Source organism: Misgurnus anguillicaudatus, chromosome 15 (genome assembly GCF_027580225.2).
Source record: "Misgurnus anguillicaudatus chromosome 15, ASM2758022v2, whole genome shotgun sequence".
Lineage (NCBI taxonomy): Eukaryota > Metazoa > Chordata > Actinopteri > Cypriniformes > Cobitidae > Misgurnus > Misgurnus anguillicaudatus.
The window spans coordinates 22,732,481-22,753,571 of record NC_073351.2 but is presented as its reverse complement, the minus strand read 5'-3'; the positions used below and the strand labels follow the sequence as shown (position 1 = coordinate 22,753,571).

Here is a 21,091-nt window from a genome sequence, read left to right as displayed (position 1 = left end):
AATGAACTAAAATACATCGGTTTATTTTTATTATATATAACCCACATTAAAATGGAGTTACTTATTTTTAGGGGTAGATTAAGATTTTTTGTAAAAGATAGATGTGTTAATATAATGGTGTTTCAGGCACAGCAACATTAAATAACATTTTAATTATCTCCTCATTTATTGGCTTTGTTTCAGTATGACACTACAAAATTCCCCATTATACACGATCAATTAAGTAGTCAGTTAATCAGATCTATTTTCTTTAAACATCATGAAATCGAGAGTAATGGGGTACTGCACCCCTGTTGAGCTCACCACGCACCCAAAACAGACAGTTCAGCACCACAGACAGCGACTTGTATGCAGTTTTCTCTTTGGCCCCCCAACGTAATCCAAAACAAACGGCAACAGCTCCTCAACTCAAAATAGATGTTGACGAAAAGAATTACATACAATTGCTATCTTTAGAAATGGGAATTAAACATTTTAGCTTGGGAAAACTTTTATCTTGCAATGTCTGAAACATGAAATAAACAGAGTTATTTGAATAACAGTCAACAACTGGACAACTCAAAAGGTTAACAAACTAAAATAAAGGCAGAACACAATATACTTAATAAAATACTCAAGTAACTTAAAATACATAATACTGAAATAAATAAAAATATCAAAAATAGCTTTTCAAAGTTTTCGATTGAGAAAACACAATCAATAGACCTGCTCCAAACATTCCAAGTCCAAGCACAAAGGCAAACCTCCTGCGGCCCTTTCCTTTTCCACCAATACTAAAGTTAGGTTGAACAGGCTGCAAGAGGCATTCTGTGTGATCAGTCTAAAGGAGTAAAAAGAAGACAGTTAATAATCAAAAACTTTGATTGACATTTAGAAAACACCAAAAGCTATAACAAGGCCCAGGCATGTTTAATATACAAATCCCAAACTGGAGTTTCCCTGGAAAGGTGACCCGAGATAAGCACCACCACAGTGTATTTATTCTCACGCATGCTGCCAATCTGACCACATGGCATTTATTGCTTGTCAGATTTCATCTTGACACTGGGGGCATCCCGATTACCCTTCATCACTGCCTGAGCCTCATGTCTTCCTCCTCTACAAGAGGCTATTGAGATTTCTGAGTGGTATGTAATGGCTGCCCTTGTTGGTCTCGGCACTTTGAGTATTTTCACTAGACAAAACTATTGTAAATACAAGTGGCAGAGATCATGAAAGATGAGGACATAAAGGAATGTGGACATGACTGACCTTGCTAAGCAGGGTCTTAAGACAGACTATCTCTTTCTGGAGGTCTCCTGCCCGAGTTATTATCTCAGCACAAATGACTTGAGCCTCTTTCTTGGGATCACATGTAAGAACCACCTGTCAAACAATGTTATCTTTAGCATGTTGATATATTTAACTAAAAAAAAAAAACATCACACGACAGCTTAGGCATCTACTAACCATACCCTCTATGTCAAAGGAAAGATTGCCATGGCTTGCATTTAAGACATAAAAACATGAAAAACACACTAAATTCAAAACATTTGACCTTGAAATATTGCAAAACCTTAGGTACACAACGAACCTCAGAGGGGCTACGGGGGAACCTGCTGATGACATCCTGTACGGCTTCTGTTAAATAGCTGCACTGTTGCTTCAAGCTGATCAGAAAGTTCAGAAAATCTTCACTTCTGAAAACAAGATCATTTCCCAGATCATCTCTACATACTTGGGAGATTAGTGCATTACATTCATGAATAAATAACATCAGCAAGTGTTTATACAAGAGAGTTGATCAAATTCAGTTATCTTAATGTTAGCATGCAGTGCTAAAACAAATATTTCTGAACAATGGTATGCTTAAATTGGTGACAGCATTCTTGCCATCACTTGTAATGGCTCACACGTAACATGTGATGTTGATAGTGTTATCTTAACAGAGCATTTCCCCAAGCAGCCGTTTTCTTCTCCTAACACTTTGTCAGAGGCTGCGGTAAACACTGTCAGAGACTGTGGAGTTACTATCTCCTCCAGGACGGAGAGATGGCTCTGAGCGTTGCTTTGTTAGTTTTTCTATGACTGAATGAGTGATAGACTCTGGTTGATGGCTAAGTGCTGGGTTATTGCCACCTTCCAAACAAGCACTGTGAGTGGATCCATCATCTCATATCAAGGAACATGTGGGCAATTAGAGGTATTTTGATAAATTCATCAGAATTACTATAGAACATAATTACGATTTAGGTAGCTTATGATATAACTTATTTTTGTCAAAAATAATTACAAGTTGTATGATGTGTGTTCCAGGGGCACATAGTAATGTGTTGGTTTTGCTTTGTAACCGTTTACGTTTCCTGTAAGGTCAAACTTGAAAAATTTACATTAATTGAAAAATTAAAGGTGCATTGTGTAACATTAAGAAGGATTTCTTGACAGAAATGCAATATATTTCCAGTGATGTATGAAGACCTTACAAAATGAACTGTATTTTTCACATTTCTTTAAAATTTGCTGGTTTTATCTACATACACAGCTGGTCCCCTTACATGAAAATCGCCATTTAGCTCCGCCATATTTCTACAGTAGCCCTAAAAGGACAAACCGCTCTATAGAACACGTTTTGCCACCACAGTAGCTTTACTATGCGTTTCGAAAGGGATGGTGAGCTGTGGACTGAGCCATTGGTTGCAACTCACAAACTCACCACTAGATGCCGCTAAAATCTACACTTTAAGCTACTTAAATTCCATTATAAAATATATTTAAAGGTACAATTTGTAAAATATTTGCAATAAAACATCCAAAAACCACTAGGCCAGTGTTATACATTTTGTTCAGCTGATTACTTACAATATCTGTAATGTTTTCAACTACTTGTAAATCATGAGAAAATTGCCATTCTAAACAGTGACACAGGGCAGTGCAGTCGCCTGTCAAATACATTAATATCCACGTTACCCTTTGTTACCACCTTTACTGACTACAGGGTTCCCACACCTTGGTTAACTTCAAATTCAAGGACCTTTCAAGGACTTTCCAGGTCCAATAGCCTCAAATTTAAGGACTAAAGGTGGGGACATGAGAGCAAGGTTACATTGTGTTACCTTTAAAGATACATTGTAACAGTTCCCTTTCGAGGGAACTCGCGCTGCGTCACTGCAGTGACACTTTGGGGATGGCTTCAGGGGTAAGTGCATATGAATACGTATATCAAATTTAATCAATGGTGAGGCTTAACGACAAAGACAGGGTGACGCGGGAGCTAGGAAATATATCTCTATCTGAAATATTGCCAAAGATGGCATTACAGGGATGCAAAAAGTATGGAAAGGGAGACGCAGCGTCTCGTTCCCTTTACATATGTAACCCGAGACATTTTCATGTGTCAAACACAACTATGCAAAAAGGCATTTGGGTATGAATCCACATTGGCATACAGAAGATATAAGCGTTTGAAGCAAACAGTTTAGCACGTGTGCTTAAAAGGCTAGAAAATATTATCTACTACACTACACAGGGATGGATTTTTTTCCAAAAAACTTCTTGCATAAAATAGATTCAAGCACTTTCAATGACCATTAAAAAAGTATCTACGCATGTATATTTTCAAAAACTTTCCAGGGTCTTGAATTTTTTCCGGCAGATCCACAAACTTTCAAGGATTTCAAGGACCCATGGGAACCCTGTGACTAGAAACCACATCACAGCAGTGTCGAGGACAAATGCGGAAGTATTCGTTAAGTGTATAGTGTCTGTCGGCCTACTCGCTTGTTTATGATAAGTTTGTTGATCTAAACACTTAATTCTGTGCTGTGTTAACACAACATCGAATTGGACTAATACTGTAACATCTATGACTAACAATTGCGTTTTGAACGTTACATAAGACCTTACATAATGAAATACAACAATGTCATCAAATGCAACATTTATAAAATTTGATTACTTTACCTCATCCATTAACATGATTTCTCATTCCTATCTGATTGATGGCCATCAACGGTTGACAACAAATCCCATCATTCCACACTTCTTCAGAGTGTCATTAATTTATGTCATTGTTATTGTTTTGACAGTGCGCCCTCTAGCGGCGGATTCTACAAATTGTATCTTTAAATGCCCCACCTAAAAAATATCTACAGTTGTGTTCAAAATTATTCAACCCCAACTGAAATTAATTGTTTTGGCCGGTTTGACATTGATTTTGATCATTCAGTCATCCTGCTTACAATTACATCAAAGAGGCATGTGTAGGTCAGACAAATATAACATAACATTTATAATGAAATAACAACAAATGTCTTTTCTGTGCTCACATCATTATCAGTTTTATTCAACCCCCAAGTGACATTCAATCTTAGTACTTTGTACAACAACCTTTTACAGTTAAAACAGCTTTTAAACGTGAAGCATAGCTTGACACAAGTGTCTTGCAGCGATCTACGGGTATCTTCGCCCATTCATCATGGGCAAAAGCCTCCAGTTCAGTCACATTCTTAGGCTTGCGCACTGCAACTGCTTTCTTTAAGTCCCACCAGAGGTTCTCAATCGGATTTAAGTCTGGTGACTGCGATGGCCACTTCAAAATGTTCCAGCCTTTTTTCTGCAACCATGCTCTAGTGGATTTGGAGGTATGCTTGGGATCATTGTCCTGTTGAAAGGTCCAACTTCTCCCAAGCCTCAGGTTTGTGACGGACTGCAACACATTGTCATCCAATATCTCCTGGTACTGAAGAGAATTCATGGTACCTTGCACACGCTGAAGTTTCCCTGTACCTGCAGAAGCAAAACAGCCCCAAAGCATGATTGACCCCCCACCATGCTTCACAGTAGGCAAGGTGTTCTTTTCTTCATAGGCCTTGTTTTTCCTCCTCCAAACATAGCGTTGATCCATGGGCCCAAACAGTTCTAATTTTGTTTCATCAGTCCACAGAACACTATCCCAAAACTTCTGTGGTTTGTCCCCATGACTTTTGGCATACTGCAGTCGACTCTTCTTATTCTTTGGAGACAGCAAGGGGAGGCGCATGGGAGTTTTGGCATGGAGGCCTTCAGTACGCAGGGTGCGCCGTATTACGCAGGGTGCGCTGTATTGTCTGAGCAGAAACTTCAGTACCCACATCTGACAAATCTTTTCTCAGTTCCTCAGCAGTCACACGGGGACTTTTTTCCACTCTACGCTTCAGATAGCGCACAGCAGTCGCAGTTAGCATCTTTTTTCTGCCACGACCAGGAAGCGTTTCAACAGTGCCCTTTGCCTTGAATTTGCGAATGATGCTTCCTATGGTGTCTCTTGGTATGTTTAACATCTTTGCAATCTTCTTATAGCCATTGCCCTTCCTGTGAAGATTAATCACCTCTTCTCTTGTCTTCCTGGACCATTCTTTTGACTTCACCATGTTTGTAACCACACCAGTAAATGTTTAGAAGGAGTTGAGTATCACAGTCATTTTAAAGCTGCCTAATTGGTGCTTATTAGGCTTTATTGCTGTTCCCTGACATCCACAGGTGTTTTCAATACCTGATTGAAAACACTTCAATGAACCTCTGTTCTTCAGAGTGGTAGTTCTTTAAGGGGTTGAATAATTGTGTCAATGAAGAATTCACAAAAGAAACATTTACTACTATATTACAAAACCAATTGATGTCATTTTAGTTGCATATGGTTCTTTAAGAAGTCATTGTAGGATTTCATTCTGAATACAATTACAAATGTACACTAAAACCCTTAACAGCATTGGGGGGTTGAATAATTTTGAACACAACTGTAAATATACATTCGGATCTTTCTAAGATTATTTTATTTTATTTGATCATATATAAGCAAGTGTACTGATATATCAGCATATTATCAGTATCGATAGACAAAAGCAATTTTTCCCCAATATCACGCAATGCCCGATTGCTTAAAAACAGCTGATGATCAGGGCAGATTATATCCTGCCAAGCAAAAAGGGGGTGGAAACGAATCAGAATGCCGTGTGTATTTTAAATTGGGCCACAATGACAACAAGAGTCGCAGTTTACACGCTCTGCACTACTAGATTTTCAGAGCATAATCATTTAAAACTAAAAAGCAAAACTGTGGGTGTCTATCGGTATTGGTAGTTATTCAAAGTAATCGAATATCTGCATTGCCACAAACATTTTTGAAATGGGGCATCCCTAATAATCAGTAATGGGTTCACTTCCCAAAAGCTGCAAGGACTATGTTGTTGCTAGCGCTATGCTCTACCTATTGAGCTAGAGGAACACAAGCCTTACCGAGGAGGCTGTGAGGGTATACGACACACAAAAGTTTGTGAAACACTGGAATCTACCGGAAATAACCACAAAGGTAAATTATGAACTTAACAAATTATGATGTTTACTGTACATCCCATTAGGCTTTGCCAATCAATTAACTGTAACTATATCCTTTTAATGTGTGTTTATGAAGCACCCATCAGGAGAGGATTTAACTGGATAATTTACTGTTTGTACGTCTGCCCTCTCCATACCTTTTCGGCATTGAATAAAGAAATTATAGATTGATTAGATTCATTAAGTGTGGACTTTAAAGTTAAATGTGGCCGACACCCTGACTGCATACCGTTATCAGTCAGAGTATGCAGCATGCAGACACGACACTAGCTCATTCCTCACCTTATAAATCATTACAAGAGCTTAAACCATTAAGACAGGCTTAAATGAAAGGCACTGTCCTCCTGTTATAAGCCTTGCAGCTCATAGCTGGACTACAGAATGTTACAAGCATGGCTTACCAGTGGTCATTTCCAATATATCTGTCACTTAACTGGTAGAACATGGTGTGAGCTTTTTGAATAATAAGTATCTGCCAAGTCCATACTATAAATAAAAATCTCCATTAGATTCCACAGGAAACTATGGACTGGAATAAATATGGATCTAGAATATAAGAGATACAACAGCACCAAAAAGTTCATGTTAACTTCAGGCTGGATGAGCTTTACCCGCTGTCCATGTTAAGAGGTGTCAGGGTTTCCACATCTAGTTTATCAAGTTGCATCTCCCCAATTGCACTGAGAATCTTCTTTTGATCCTCAGGATCAGTTACTCCAATCTACCCAAAGAAAAATAATACATTTATTCTATCAGTTTAAAGTAGCATTTCATTGATCTATACTTAAGTACAGTGGCAAGAAAAAGTATGTGAACCTTTTGAAATTTCATGGTTTTCTGAATATATTTGTAGTTAAAATATGATCTGATCTTCATCCAAGTCAAAGGTAATGACAAACATAATGCGTCTAAAAATAATTACACACACAAATTCTGATCTTTCATGTCTTTATTGAACACACTCATTCAACATTCAAATTGGCAGTGGAAAAAGTGAACCCCTAGAATTATTAACTGGTTGACCCCCCCTTGGCAGGAATAACCTCAACCAGGCGCTTCCTGTAGCTGTGGATCAGATCTGCACATCGTTGATGAGGAATTTTAGCCCACTCTTCCTGGCAGAACTGCTTCAGCTTTGTCATATTCTTTGGACGTCTCATGTGTATGGCAAGTCAATCCATAGCATGGGTGGAGGTCTGGGCTCTGACTTTGCCACTCCAAAAGGCGTATTTAGTTGTTCTGAAGCCATTCTGTTGTGGACTTGCTTCTGTGTTTTGGGTCTTTGTCCTGTTGCATCACCCACCTTCTACACAGTTTCAGCTGACGTACAGACATTCCCACATTATCCTGAAGAATTGTCTTATATACTTGATACCACTTCTTGGTAGAGTAGCAACATTCCCAAAGCGTCTCCATTTGTAGATCATTTGCCTGGTGTAGACTGGTGAATTTCTAAAGTCTTTGAAATAACTATGTAACCCCTTCCAGCTTTATGTAAAGCAACAATTATTGATAATAGTTCATCTGAAAACTCTTTTTGGCAAGGCATGGCTCACATAATCGTGTTCTTCTTGAGCAGAGAAAACTCCAAAAGTTTGAGGGGTTTTTATCAGTCAAAGTAGCTGTAGTCCACACCTCCAAACGTATTATCCTAATGACACTCCAGGTGTGCTAAAACCTGACTCCAATTAGCTTTTTGAGGTCATTAACTCAAGGGATCACATACTTTTTTCACAAGCACTATGATGTTTTTTGGTTGTTCTTAAAGACATGAAAGATCAGAATTGTGTTTAATTATTTTTAGACATCATGTTTGTCAATACCCTTGACTTAGATGAAGATCAGATCACATTTTATGACAAATTTATTCAGAAAACCATGAAATTCCAAAAGGCTCAAATACTTTTTCTTGCCACTGTATACTGAACACGTTTTATTTCAATTTCATAGGGGATCAACAAAGCATATGCATATTTTTTTCTATATAATACACAAGTTATATTTTTGAAATATTTTTACAGTAACTCACAGGCTCATTTGTTACTTTCTAGAACACAAAGTTGTTGCCTATTTTAAGTGCAAGTTACGATTCATATGCCAGCTCCCTGCTTTTAATACTAATATTAACTGCTACAGTACCTTTAGAAAATCCTCCTTTTCCATGATCAACAGGTCACTCCAGCTAATATCATGATCCTGCCAAATATAAGAAAGGTGTAACAGACCAACTTTAACTGACACTTACAATAAAATGAATATTGCGGTGTAAATAATGTAGATTACCATTCCCTCAGTTTTAAAACCAAAACATGTTTATTCAATTATTCATTTACAGTGGAGGTTTATGGGGTGATTCTACAGCACAGTATAAACACTAAAAGCATGCAATTTATCATACAGTTTCTTAAACATAAACTTTGTATTATATGTGTTTGTATGAGACTGGTGTGATAGAACTGCTTACAAACCTTGTCTGTGTGAAACTATATCTAGTATATCAACTCATGTGATGTAACTACTACTGTTTACATAGATCAAACTTCATCCACAGGAATTATGTTTTTAACACATAGCTAGAAGTTTTCCATCTAGAAATGTAGTACCATCTTAAAAAAACAATTTAGACTTCAATGTTCAAATAATAAACTTTTTTGATCAAATGATTAATTAATGCAAGAGATTTAACAAAACTTTGCATTTCTGCAGTCACATAGACAACTTTTATAAATTAGTTACTAAAAATGTGCTTGTTTGTTTTGACTCACCATCATGATGTCAGAAAGATAATCCAGATTCAGACCATGCAGCAAAAGTTGGATATCAGTCAGCTTTGAGACGCTGTAAGAGTAAACCATAACCATTAACCTTAATTACAATATGTGAACGTGTCTGTGAAAGTTCACAAAATAAATGATTTCTATTTTTGACAATGACCATAGTAAATATGACTTTATCAATATTAAAGATATCAAGGTTACATTATTACAAAATTTTCTTTAAAATATGTACTTGATTTTATGTAGAAAACAGTAATTCACAATAAAATGGCTATAGCTGGGATTTTACAGACCAGTTTTAAACCAGTGTTTCATAAACATTAAATATTTATTTTAATCATACATTTCGATACAGAGATCATATAAATATTATATACACCAGGTTCTTTTGCATCTTATAACATATTAATAATACTATCGAATGCATTCTATAGTTATACAGTACAATGTCATATGATGCATGTACATTTCTGTTATGTGCACTGTTCATCCAAGAAGTGTTTTCATTTTCAGTCACCTCTAGAGGGCACAATAACCCAACACAAAAAGACACAGAAACTGACCTCTCTTTGTAGGCAGGAGGATAAGGGTTTTGATTGAGATATTTAAACAGTGCCTCTGCTTTGGATGATGTATTGCCACTTAAAGCAGAGGGTTCTGGAGAATTAAGAATCCTTAACATCTGAAAGATAATTTAAACAGATCTTACACCTGAGCAGTACATTTTTAATCTTACTGTACTAGAATGGTGAACATGTTAATCCAAACTAAAATCCAAATTTGAACTTCAGACTGCTGTAATACAAAAATGTCAGGAGATTAAGACAGACACTCTAAAATGAAATTTAGCCACAAGGCGGTTGTACAACTGACTCAAAATTTTACCCAAAAATGTGCCAAAAAGCACTATTATCCCAGTTTTTAGGACATGGTAACGAAACAGAAAGCACCTTGTATCGATAATGTACCCCCTTGTGGGGGATTGCCAAAATATGATGAGTTAGGCCCACTTAGCCCCCATTGGAGCTGGGCCTGAATAAAAATATTTTTAAAATAAGAGACTAATGATTACAGCAATGGCTTACACTGAATATTGTGGTAAATTACCTCAGGTTGCTTGAATATTTTGGCCATGTCGGCTGCTGTCTTTCCCGTTTTGGTTTTGATAGACCTATCAGCTCCTAGTTGAAGCAGTTTCAACACAGCCCCATCATGTCCATACTGAACTGCTATTATAAGGGCCTATTCCAACAGAACATTGTTAAAGTGGGATCCCAATTGAAGCGATAATATTTCAAGTCATCAGCGATACTTTCTCTTTTGGAGATTAAAAGTTTACCAAAATGGATAAAGATTAAAATAAAATGAGCATGACAATAAGTGATGAAGAGTTAGGAAGATAAAAAAAACTTTCTATAAATCTACTAAACATGAGCTTTATAATTATCACAGCCTTGAGAGATGATGATCTTACCGTATGTCCATTATCATTCTGAAAGTTAACCTCTGCTCCATGTGACACCAGCATATTAATCACCTGACAATAACCGTCTCTGGCGGCTAGCATCAAGCATGTCAAGCTGCTCCTAAACAAGAGTAAAATAACAAGATTGCAAAACTGTGAAAGGTAAAATAAATGTTCATGTGTCTCGATTAGGCTTGCCGCGATAGTCGGTGAAACGGAGATTACCGGTGCTTCAGCCTCTCACCGGTTAGATCACTTGCCCACCGCGACACCGTATTTCACCGTCGTTTTGATACTTTCTTGTAATTAAATCATTTAGTTTCGTTAGAGAGAGCAAACACTAAACTGAATATGTCAGGTGTCAGATTTCATTTATTTCTGTCAGTCAGTGTGCGAGGCGAGCTGACCGACCAGACGATGACAGAAGCCGCGTGCTTACTCGTTTTTGTTATAATATACATATATGATGTTTAATATAAGCGGGATCGTTTTGTTGTTGTGTTTTTCATCAAGAAAAATAATAAACCCATCATTCAAGCAGCACTTTATGGAGAGGTAGCCGGTTGCTCTGCTTGCGGCTGGCGGGTTCTGTGAGAATTACCTGCGCACATTGACATGAAGCACTTAATTAAACCAGCTGTTGCACTCGCATTGCATGCAAATTCATACGCGATTTAACGCAGCGTACGCAAGCAATGCATTTAAACAGTTGCGTGATTCAAAAGTGAAAGTAAAATGTGCATGTCTGTAAGCCGGGTTTGTGACGCGCCGATTAACGGGTGGGAAAATTCTGTCACCGCGGCAACCCTAGTCTCAATTTGGTTACTCAAATAGAGTTGCACATTTCACACATGCTTTAAACGAATCCTGTCATTACCTACTGACCCTCATCTTAAAACCTCTTGAGACTTTTCCCAGTACAATACAACTGAAATTCATTAAAGAGCACCTATGGTCCGATTCATGATTTTACATTTCCTTTGGTGTGTGTGTGTATTAGTACATGTTAACGATATGCAAAAGTTGCATACCCCAAAGTAAACAATGACGCGAGTTATCGTCTCTAATGTAAATCTCTTTTCTTGTACTACACCAAACAAACGGATTGTAGGCAACAGTTTACTTCCTGGGATTGGTGATGTAATTCCTCCTGCTTGGACTCGCAGCCTGTAAGTTAAAGCAACACTAAAGAGTTTTTTTTTTACCTAAAAATAACATTTAAAAAAAAAAACAGGGTGAACGGCACTTTCACATTCGCTTTGCAGCCCTCTATCGGGCAAAACCGCACTAAAGAAGTCTACAACCGTTGGGTCGCGGTCCTGTAGTTGGGAGTGAAAACTACAAAAACTTGCTTTACGGCAGACCTACAATCCAATCAGAGCCAGGTTTGCTGCAGTAGGCTAAATTATTTACGACAGTGGTAATGGACAATTCCGCTTCCAACCTGTTGGGGGAAAAAAGAGCAAAAACTCTTTAGGGGCTGGACACACGAAAACTTTTAAACGCAGCTGAAAACGCCTTGAGGACGCCGAATGCCAGCTGTTTTTCAGCTGAGTGCCAGCTTTCTTCAGCCAAGCGCTTTGGTAGCTCTGATACTTCAGCTGTGAGACGGTTGGTTGCTGTGATACTTGTCCCGCCCCACCTCCACTGTGATTGGAAGGCGCGTGAGAACTGACATTGACGAGCGGAGCTTTTCTTCCAAAGTTGAACATTTCTCAACTCTAGGTGCTCAGCGCTGAGCGCGGAAAAACCGCTGGGCGCCGGTTTTCGGCGCGGAAGAAAACCGCTAGCTGCTGGCTTATTTGAAAAATGCTGAGCTTGCATTGAAAACAATTGAAAACATGCGCCGGCCGCGGGCGTAAAAGCGTTGGTGTGCACGCCCCCTTAGTGTTGTTTTAACTCCTGTTAGGAGTTGTGCCACCAAAACTGTTAAATGCGGCTGAAATGCCTGGAGGACGCCAAATGCCAGCTGTTTTTCAGCTGAGCACCAGTTTTCTTCAGCCGAGCGCTTTGATAGCTGTGAGCCGGTTGGTTGTTGTGATACTTGTCCCACCACTCCTCCACTGTGATTAGATGGGCTGACATTGACGAGTGGAGATTTTCACCCAAAGTTAAATCTCTTTCCGGTGAGTGCCGGTTTTCAGCAGGGAAAGAAACCGCTAGCTGCTGACTCATTTGAAAAACGCAGAGCTTCTTTTGGAAACAATTGAAAACATGCGCTGGCCGCGGGCGTAAAAGCGTTGGTGTGCACACCCCCTTAGCATTGTATTGTGTGCAAATCTTTTAAACATGGTAACAAGCGTCACATTTCCGGCTAACGTCAGAGGTATTCAGGCCAATTACAACGGACAGGTTAGCTGGCCAATCAGGGACAGTTTTGTACAAGATCTGTGCGTTTCAGAAAGACACGGAAATCTGAAGGTGCAAAAATGTACGGTATGTGAAAAATAATGTGTTTTTTTAACCATAAACCACGCAAACACATTGTATTATACCAAACACATAAAATAACGTTGTTTTTTAGCCATGAAATAGGTGCTCTTTAAAATGTATACAATGAAAATGCAAGGTTTCTTTGCATGCTACATAAAAAATTATATCAGACATACAGTACACATAGAAAAGAAATATTACAAGATCATAAAAATGACCCTGTTTGTAAATCAGCCAAGAATAAGAAAACATATACTTTGACCTGATACAATCCATTACCTAAAAAGCATGTGTACAAAATACATGTGTCACTGTCATAAATACATAGTTTTATCTTTAAACCAGCGTGTCAAACCTCACACTGTTAGTCCGTGGGAACATCCTGAGGCTATCAATCAGCCTGGGTGGCATTTCCCAGAGAACATGATGGTAGTGAACTCAATTCTACAACGTCAGTCGCAGGTGAGCAAGGGCACCGCCATTCCTCAAACTGACATTATCTCTTGGCTATCTACACATTACCCCTCAATGACTGAATTTGTGAGAAATGTGTGCAGTCTTAAATGCATTTTTCACATGCTGTCCATCTCCCAAATCAGGGAAGGAATCAGGAAGTTTACCAAGTCAATATAGACAATATTTAAATTGTTATGGGTTCATACTAAATCATAAATATAAAAAATTGTTGCATAACTGGGAACTAAAAAGTAGCAGCTATAAATGCTTCATCCATGCAAACATCCAGGTTATTCACATATACTTCACAACAATCAAAATACATGAATAAAAGGAAGGTGAAAGAATAAACAATACAACATCACAAACAACATCAATCCTGTCTGTAAGGTATGGGGGGGGCACAATGATTTTAACATTAAATGATATATTAAATATATTATATTATATTAAAACAGACACTTAGCTGTTAACTATTTATTGACTTGACTTAAAACTTTTGGTATCCACTTTTTTTTGAAATACTGATTTAATAAGACATACAGTACTGTGCATAAAGTACAGCCACTAACTTTCTCTGCAATTTTTAAACAATGAATCTGAAATAAATGGAAACAGAGGCAAAATGCCAGTGTGTTGACCATAGGCAATACTCCCTCCCTTTCCCCCTTACCAAATGATGTCTTGCTTAGTCTGAGCATGCTGTATTTATTAAGAGGTTTAGGGAAAAGCAGCTGCTGCATATAGTTAGTTACGTGAGGAGCACCAAGAGGGCAGAGGAAGACGACGCGTGTTTGACAGGCCCATCACGTGCCAGCATCCCGAGTTCCTTGTTATGAAACTTTAAATATTTTGTCTGGATGGGACACAATAACTTTCTCACCGGTCAAGTGAGCAAACATGCTTGTAGACAATCCAGATCATGTGAGCGGTTTAGGTGCCAGATGATACGCAGCTGGGGGCTGCACTGAAAAATGCCTGAGTCAATTGACAAGTACACATCACCTCCCAAACAGAGTTGTTGGGAAGACATGTTTGAAACACAGTCTGGACAATGTTAATGTTTTGTAGCCGGTGGAAGCAGTTTTTCACATACAGTGCTCAATCAATAGTACTTGTGTCCATTTATCGTTGTTAGATGTGGGTTTATGTTGATGCTAATGCGAGACATCAAAGTCCACTGTGAAACCTTTTAAAATGTATAACTAAATCTATGAAAAAATTTACTCATTAAAACCCAGACTACATGCTTTGCACAAGCAGTCATACTTGCAACATGTTTTACTAACCTGTTGCACACATTTGGGTCAGCATTGCGGCTGAGCAGCAGAGCAACACACTGGGCAATCTTTTCTTCAGATGCAGATGTCGCAGTGCAGGCAGCCATCAGAACTGTAAAGTTGTCTATATATAAAAGTAACAAAAAACAAAATCACTTTAAACACTGACAATGAAGCGTTTTTGATTTGCCCAAATAAAAAGCCACTAACTACTTTTATTAAACTAACACATGTTAATGCTGGGTTTAAAATATCGATACGCCGATAAATCACAGTAAACTCCTAATGATGCGTGCACTGATACAGCAACTTTCGTATCGATTCTGATGCACTTTTTAAGGTAGCATTACAGATCGTTGTTGATCCGTGATCTGCGGATAACTTCGAAATTTAAGGGGTATACTTTCCTGCGTCTCGGTCTCGTGCGTATACATGTCTGTGTACCTTTCCTAAGCGCGTTCCCTTTCTTTTACTTTCTTGAATACAAAAAAAGATATTTTGATAAATGATGGTAAGCACACAGCTTACTGTAACCATTGACTTCCATATTAGGAAAAACAAATACGATGGAATTCAATGGTTACAATCAGCTGTGTGCTTACCATCATTTATCAAAATATCTTCTTTTGTGTTCAGGGTTCCCACACCTTAGTTAAATTTAAATTCAAGGACCTTTCAAGGACTTTCCAGGTCCAATACCCTCAAATGCAAGGACTTAATGTGGGGACACATTTCAAGTGAGAGTAAGGTTACATTATGTTACCTTTTAAGATACATTGTTACAGTTCCCTTTTGAGGGAACTCGTGCCGAGTCACTGCAGTGGCACTTTGGGTACGGCTTCAGGGGTAAGTGCGTCTGAATGTGCATATCAAATTCAACCAGTGGTGAGACTTAACGACAAAGACGCGGGAGCCAGGAAGTATATCGCTATCTGAAATATTGCCAAAGACGGCATTACAGGGACATAGGAAGTATGGCAAGGGAGACCCAGCGCGAGTTCCCTTCTCAGGGAACAACAGTTACATACCTAACCCAAGACGCTTTCATGTGTCAAACACAACTAATACGTTTTTGAACACCCTGCTATTTTGCAAGTTCTCCCACTTAGAAATCATGGAGGGGTCTGAAATTGTCATCGTAGGTGCATGTCCACTGTGAAAGACATAATCTAAAAAAAAATCCAGAAATCACAATGTATGATTTTTTTAACTATTTATTTGTATGATACAGCTGCAAATAAGTATTTGAACCTATATGAAAATGTTAATATTTGGTACAGTAGCCTTTGTTTGCAATTACAGAGGTCAAATGTTTCCTGTAGTTTTTCACCAGGTTTGCACACACTGCAGAAGGGATTTTGGCTCACTCCTCCACACAGATCTTCTCCAGATCAGTCAGGTTTCTGGCCTGTCGCTGAGTAACACGGAGTTTGAGCTCCCTCCAAAGATTCTCTATTGGGTTTAGGACTGGAGACTGGCTAGACCACGCCAGAACCTTTATGTGATTCCTACAGAGCCACTCCTTGGTTATCCTGGCTGTGTGCTTCTGGTCATTGTCATGTTGGAAGACCCAGCCTCGACCCATCTTTAAAGGCGGAGTCCACGATGTTTGAAAGCCAATGTTGATACTTGAAATCACCTAAACAAACACACCCCTACCCCAATAGAATCTGGACCTTCTGTTGATAGACCCGCCCCACACATACGCAACCCGGCAAGGATGTCGGTTAGTAGACACGCTCCTTACTGCTGATTGGCTATAAGTGTGTCAGCCCGTCTCCTTTTCCAAAGCGTTTTTCAAACTTCGTGGACTCCGCCTTTCATGCTCTAACTGAGGGAAGGAGGTTGTTCCCCAAATCTCACAATACATTGCACCGGTCATCCTCTCCTTAATACAGTGCAGTCGCCCTGTCCATGTGCAGAAAAACACCCCCAATGCATGATGCTACCACCCCTAAGCTTAACAGTAGGGATGTTACTCATCATTCTTCTTCCTCCAAACACGTTTAATGGAATTATGACCAAAAAGTTATATTTTGGTCTCATCTGACCACATGACTTTCTCCCATGACTCCTCTGGATCATCATTGGCAAACTTAAGACAGGCCTGTGCTGGTTTAAGCAGGGGAACATTCCGTGCCATGCATGATTTCAAACAATGACGTCTTAGTGTATTACCAATAGTAACCTTGGAAACGATGGTCCCAGCTCTTTTCAGGTCATTGACCAGCTCCTCCCGTGTAGTTCTGAGCTGATTTCTCACCTTTCTTAGGATCATTGAGACGTCACGAGGTGATATCTTGCATGGAACCCCAGTCCGAGGGAGATTGACAGTCATGTTTAGCTTCTTCAATTGTCTAATGATTGCTCCAACAGTGGACCTTTTCTCACCAAGCTGCTTGGCAATTTCCCCGTAGCCCTTTCCAGTCTTGTGGAGGTGTACAATTTTGTCTCTAGTGTCTTTGGACAGCTCTTTGGTCTTGGCCATGTTAGTAGTTGGATTCTTAATGATTGTATGGGGTGGACCTAATTTAGGATAATAAATGGAGTGGAGGTTGACATTTTAAAGGCAGACTAACAGGTCTTTGAGGGTCAGAATTCCTGCTGATAGACAGGTGTTCAAATACTTATTTGCAGCTGTATCATACAAATAAATAGTTGATTTCTGGATTTTGTTTTTTTAGATTATGTCTCTCACAGCGGACATGCACCCACGATGACAACCCCAGACCCCTCCATGATTTCCAAATGGGAGAACTTGCAAAATAGCAGGGTGTTAAAAAACTTATTTTCCTCACTGTATAAGCATTTAAAGCGAACAGTTTAGCATGTGTGCTTAAAAGGCTAAAATTTGTATGATATTATCCTACACTACATATATATATTTTCAAAAATTTCCCAGGGCCTTGAATTCCTCCCGCCCCCCCCAGATTCACAAACTTTCAAAGATTTCAAGGACCCGTGGGAACCCTGTGTGTTTATCAGAAAACATAAATTCATACAGGTTTAGAACAACATGAGGATAAAAAATGATCACAGAATTTTCATTAATGGATGAACTATCCCTTTAAGCCAGGACTAGGCCTAGGTTATATTAAGACATTTAAGTAGTTTTTACAAACATACCTTACAAAATAAATTACAGGTGTGCATCTCTTGAGACAAAACAATGGGCACTGAAATATTTTAAGGTATTTAAGTGCTGTGCAAGCGGATTTCAGTTAGGACAACTCAAACAAGCACTTTAGTCTTGGACTAGACTTTAACCCTGTCTGGGAAACATATGAGATTGTACATTATGTTGGTGGACACATTTGAAATCATTACCTGTGTCGCTTACTGTTGCCATTTTATTAATGGCAAATTATGCAAGACATAAAAAAATTGAAATTGCTTATTGGTGCTTATTAACAGAGCAGATATCCACAATGTTCTGTAGTTTTTCATCGTTAGCACAATTATCTTGTGTTGTGGTTTAGTGGCAGAGAATCGTGTTAGCAACATAAAAGCATTTGGGGCAATCCCAGTGAACACACAATGCACTGCAAGTCGCTGTGTATAAAGGTGTCTGCCAAATGTGTAACCTCAGTAATATCTCATTTTTAATACATATTAGACACAGAGTCAATTAAATTACTATACACCGGATGAGACTACAGCAAGAAGACACCTCTACATTACATAGTGTTGTGATGAGAGGCGCGTTTAGACTACAGGAGCAGCTCCGCTACAGAGTAGGATGCAGACACAGTTTAGTTGCGTCTGCGGTGGAGCAAGAAAATAAATAAAGCTCCAGTGTTGGGCCAATGCAATGACGCCAGCAGCACGCTCTTTACAGAGCCATTATCAATCACTTCTACATTCTACCCCTTCTGTGCGGAACACAGACCAGGAAGTGGCAGCTGCATTCACGTTTAATTATTTCCTGTCTGAACCCGCAGCTTCAGTCATTCAAGAAGACCCCCTCTGAAACATACAGCGCACCTCCAGCATCTCTCACTGGGCACAGTGAAACTATACTGCGATCAGAGACGTTTCACTGTGACCGACAGATGAATTTAATTTTAAAAGAAATAGAAATACAATGTGTAAACTAAAAACACACCAGCTGATTAATTACACATTTCATTAGACTGGTATGTGCGTCACAACCATTAAGTAATGTCAGATGAAGGACACCAAGATGAACCGCAGTTGGTTTTATCCTCCGTAGCATGTGGGCTAAAATCAAAAGAACGTAACCTACTGCAATGTCAAACTTTTTAATGAAAACCAAACTATTCTCCCCTGAAGGATCAAGTCTAGCCATGCTTTTTTCATTTGATATTATCGGGTTCCTTCCCTGCGCTTGATGTAAAACCCAATCAACTCCAATAAAAACCCACAAGTGTCACAGGAAGGCCATGTTATGTAATGCCACAATGACAACACCTGTTCTCACCTTGTCAACCTTTTACAATACAACGACTTACAGTGCATTGAAGCTATACATGTTTTTATCAGTAGGTGTGTTCCCTGGGATTCGAACCCACAACCTTTTGCGCAGTAAATGAAACACTTTACTGAGTTACATGAACACACATACATACATTAAACCAATGGTTTTACAAATATTGTGCTTTGGAAAATTCTCAACAGCATCAATACATCTCCCTTTACCCTTGCTGAAGTTTGCACTTGCACCACGATCCAGTAGCAGTTGAGCGAGCTCATAGTGGGCCACATGGACTGCGCACATGAGAGGAGTCCACTCAAAGCCCAGCCGAGTCTCCACGTGCATACCTGATGAAAAACAACGTGTGGAAAGTACATGACATGTTAAACTGCTGCTAACCGGTTAGGTGTGTGGTTTACATTAGCACAATTTCATCGCTAATACTAACGTGGCACCTACCGCCGTCCAAGAGCTCTTGCACGAGCTCGACATTTCCTGCAGTAATGGCCCTTTTTAGGGTGGATACTTTATCATCTCCATTCGGTTGTGCTTCAGAGACCTGCTAACCAATGTATTTACTTTAATAATAATTTTGTGTGGCAATAATTTTCAACAATTTACCGAGGACACGTTCCAATAATGTATCACACTGAGGGGTGGTTTCTAGGACAGGGATTATGACAGGACTGGGCCTTAAATTAGTTAATTTAGGACATTTAAGTCATTTATAAAAGCATGTTTTATAAATAAACACTACTGGTGTGCATCTTGAGACACGACACTCACACTACTATATTTAAGAAAGACAACACTAACATTTAAGATAGTGGCTTAATCCCTGTCTGGGAAACCGCTCCTGAGAGTTTTGAACACGTGAAATACTAAAGTTTACCTCAGCGCACGGTTGTCTTGGATTATTATGATACCCAATATCCCACTCGTCACTGCTTCCTTCACTTTCATCGCCAGCAGGAAAAGCATAGCTAATATCGTTAATCATGACTATGGCGGACTATTGGATTGGAAAATTTTGCTCCGATAATCATTACTATGACAACTCATTACGGATTGGCGGGCGCAATAACGTATTGGTAACCACGCCCACATTATATTGTAACAAACCGACAGCCGGATGACGTCAAAGTTCCGCGAGAGCGATTTAAAAGCAAACTCCTCCGTATAATTTCGCGAATTGCTCTCGCGGTACTTTGACGTAATCCGTCTGTCGATTCTTGTAGCGCCACATGAAGTCGAACAAGCCTAACGTCGACGTTTGTAGTGTTGTGGCGAATTATTTTCACATTTATTTATTTGTATTTTTTTACATGTGTTTTATATTTGTTCAGCATTTTTAATACCATGTTTTGACATGTAAGTGAATATCGTTTTGTTAATTGAAAGAAAGGCATAAGGAATAAAGTAGTGTTGTGGTTCAAGATGGGCCAAACATTTTACTGTCCCATATAAAAACAAGAATCTCTGGCACCATGGCTGTAATGAAAAGTGTGTTAGATGCTAGATTTATGTAATACCTTTCAACAGATGTATTTACGCTAAAACGTCAGCTTCCCCATGAGAAGTGGAAACTCTAGAAAAGTGTCATGGCCGCACCCAACTCTTCAAATTTTTGTATGCGCTGAACAAAATCTGGTATGGAGTCGGAACACTTAATAACCGCACTTTAATAATACAAATGGACGACCGCGATATCTGATGCAGTAACAGTACAGTATCGATACATTCTCAAAACAAGCTGAAGACGACCGCGAAGTTATGAGAAATCGATAGAACAGAAAGTGACATCTAGTGTTCAGATTATGAATTTCATATAATTTTCCAGTAAAAAATTTTTTTGTTTCTCAAATCGCATATGTCATCACCAGTCTATGATATT

At 38.9% G+C, this 21,091-nt stretch overlaps 1 protein-coding gene across 2 annotated transcripts; it reads right to left on the bottom strand.

Moving 5' to 3' along the window:
• Positions 1–142: 142 nt before the first annotated feature.
• asz1 (ankyrin repeat, SAM and basic leucine zipper domain containing 1) lies at positions 143–20,282 on the bottom strand. 2 transcript variants are annotated; one of them, XM_055173328.2, is made up of 13 exons: positions 20,090–20,282; positions 19,657–19,759; positions 19,422–19,544; positions 14,772–14,886; positions 10,603–10,714; positions 10,236–10,370; positions 9,692–9,810; positions 9,117–9,189; positions 8,491–8,547; positions 6,963–7,072; positions 1,574–1,679; positions 1,252–1,365; positions 143–820 (listed from the first exon to the last, which is right to left on the bottom strand). In XM_055173328.2, the coding sequence occupies exons 1-13, from the start codon at positions 20,195–20,197 to the stop codon at positions 656–658; spliced, it is 1,440 nt and encodes a 479-aa protein (XP_055029303.2). In that variant the 5' UTR covers positions 20,198–20,282; the 3' UTR covers positions 143–655. The 2 variants fall into 2 exon arrangements, with proteins under 2 accessions (XP_055029303.2, XP_055029304.2); XM_055173329.2 differs by having other exon boundaries at positions 19,657–19,756.
• Between the last annotated feature and the right edge of the window lie 809 nt (positions 20,283–21,091).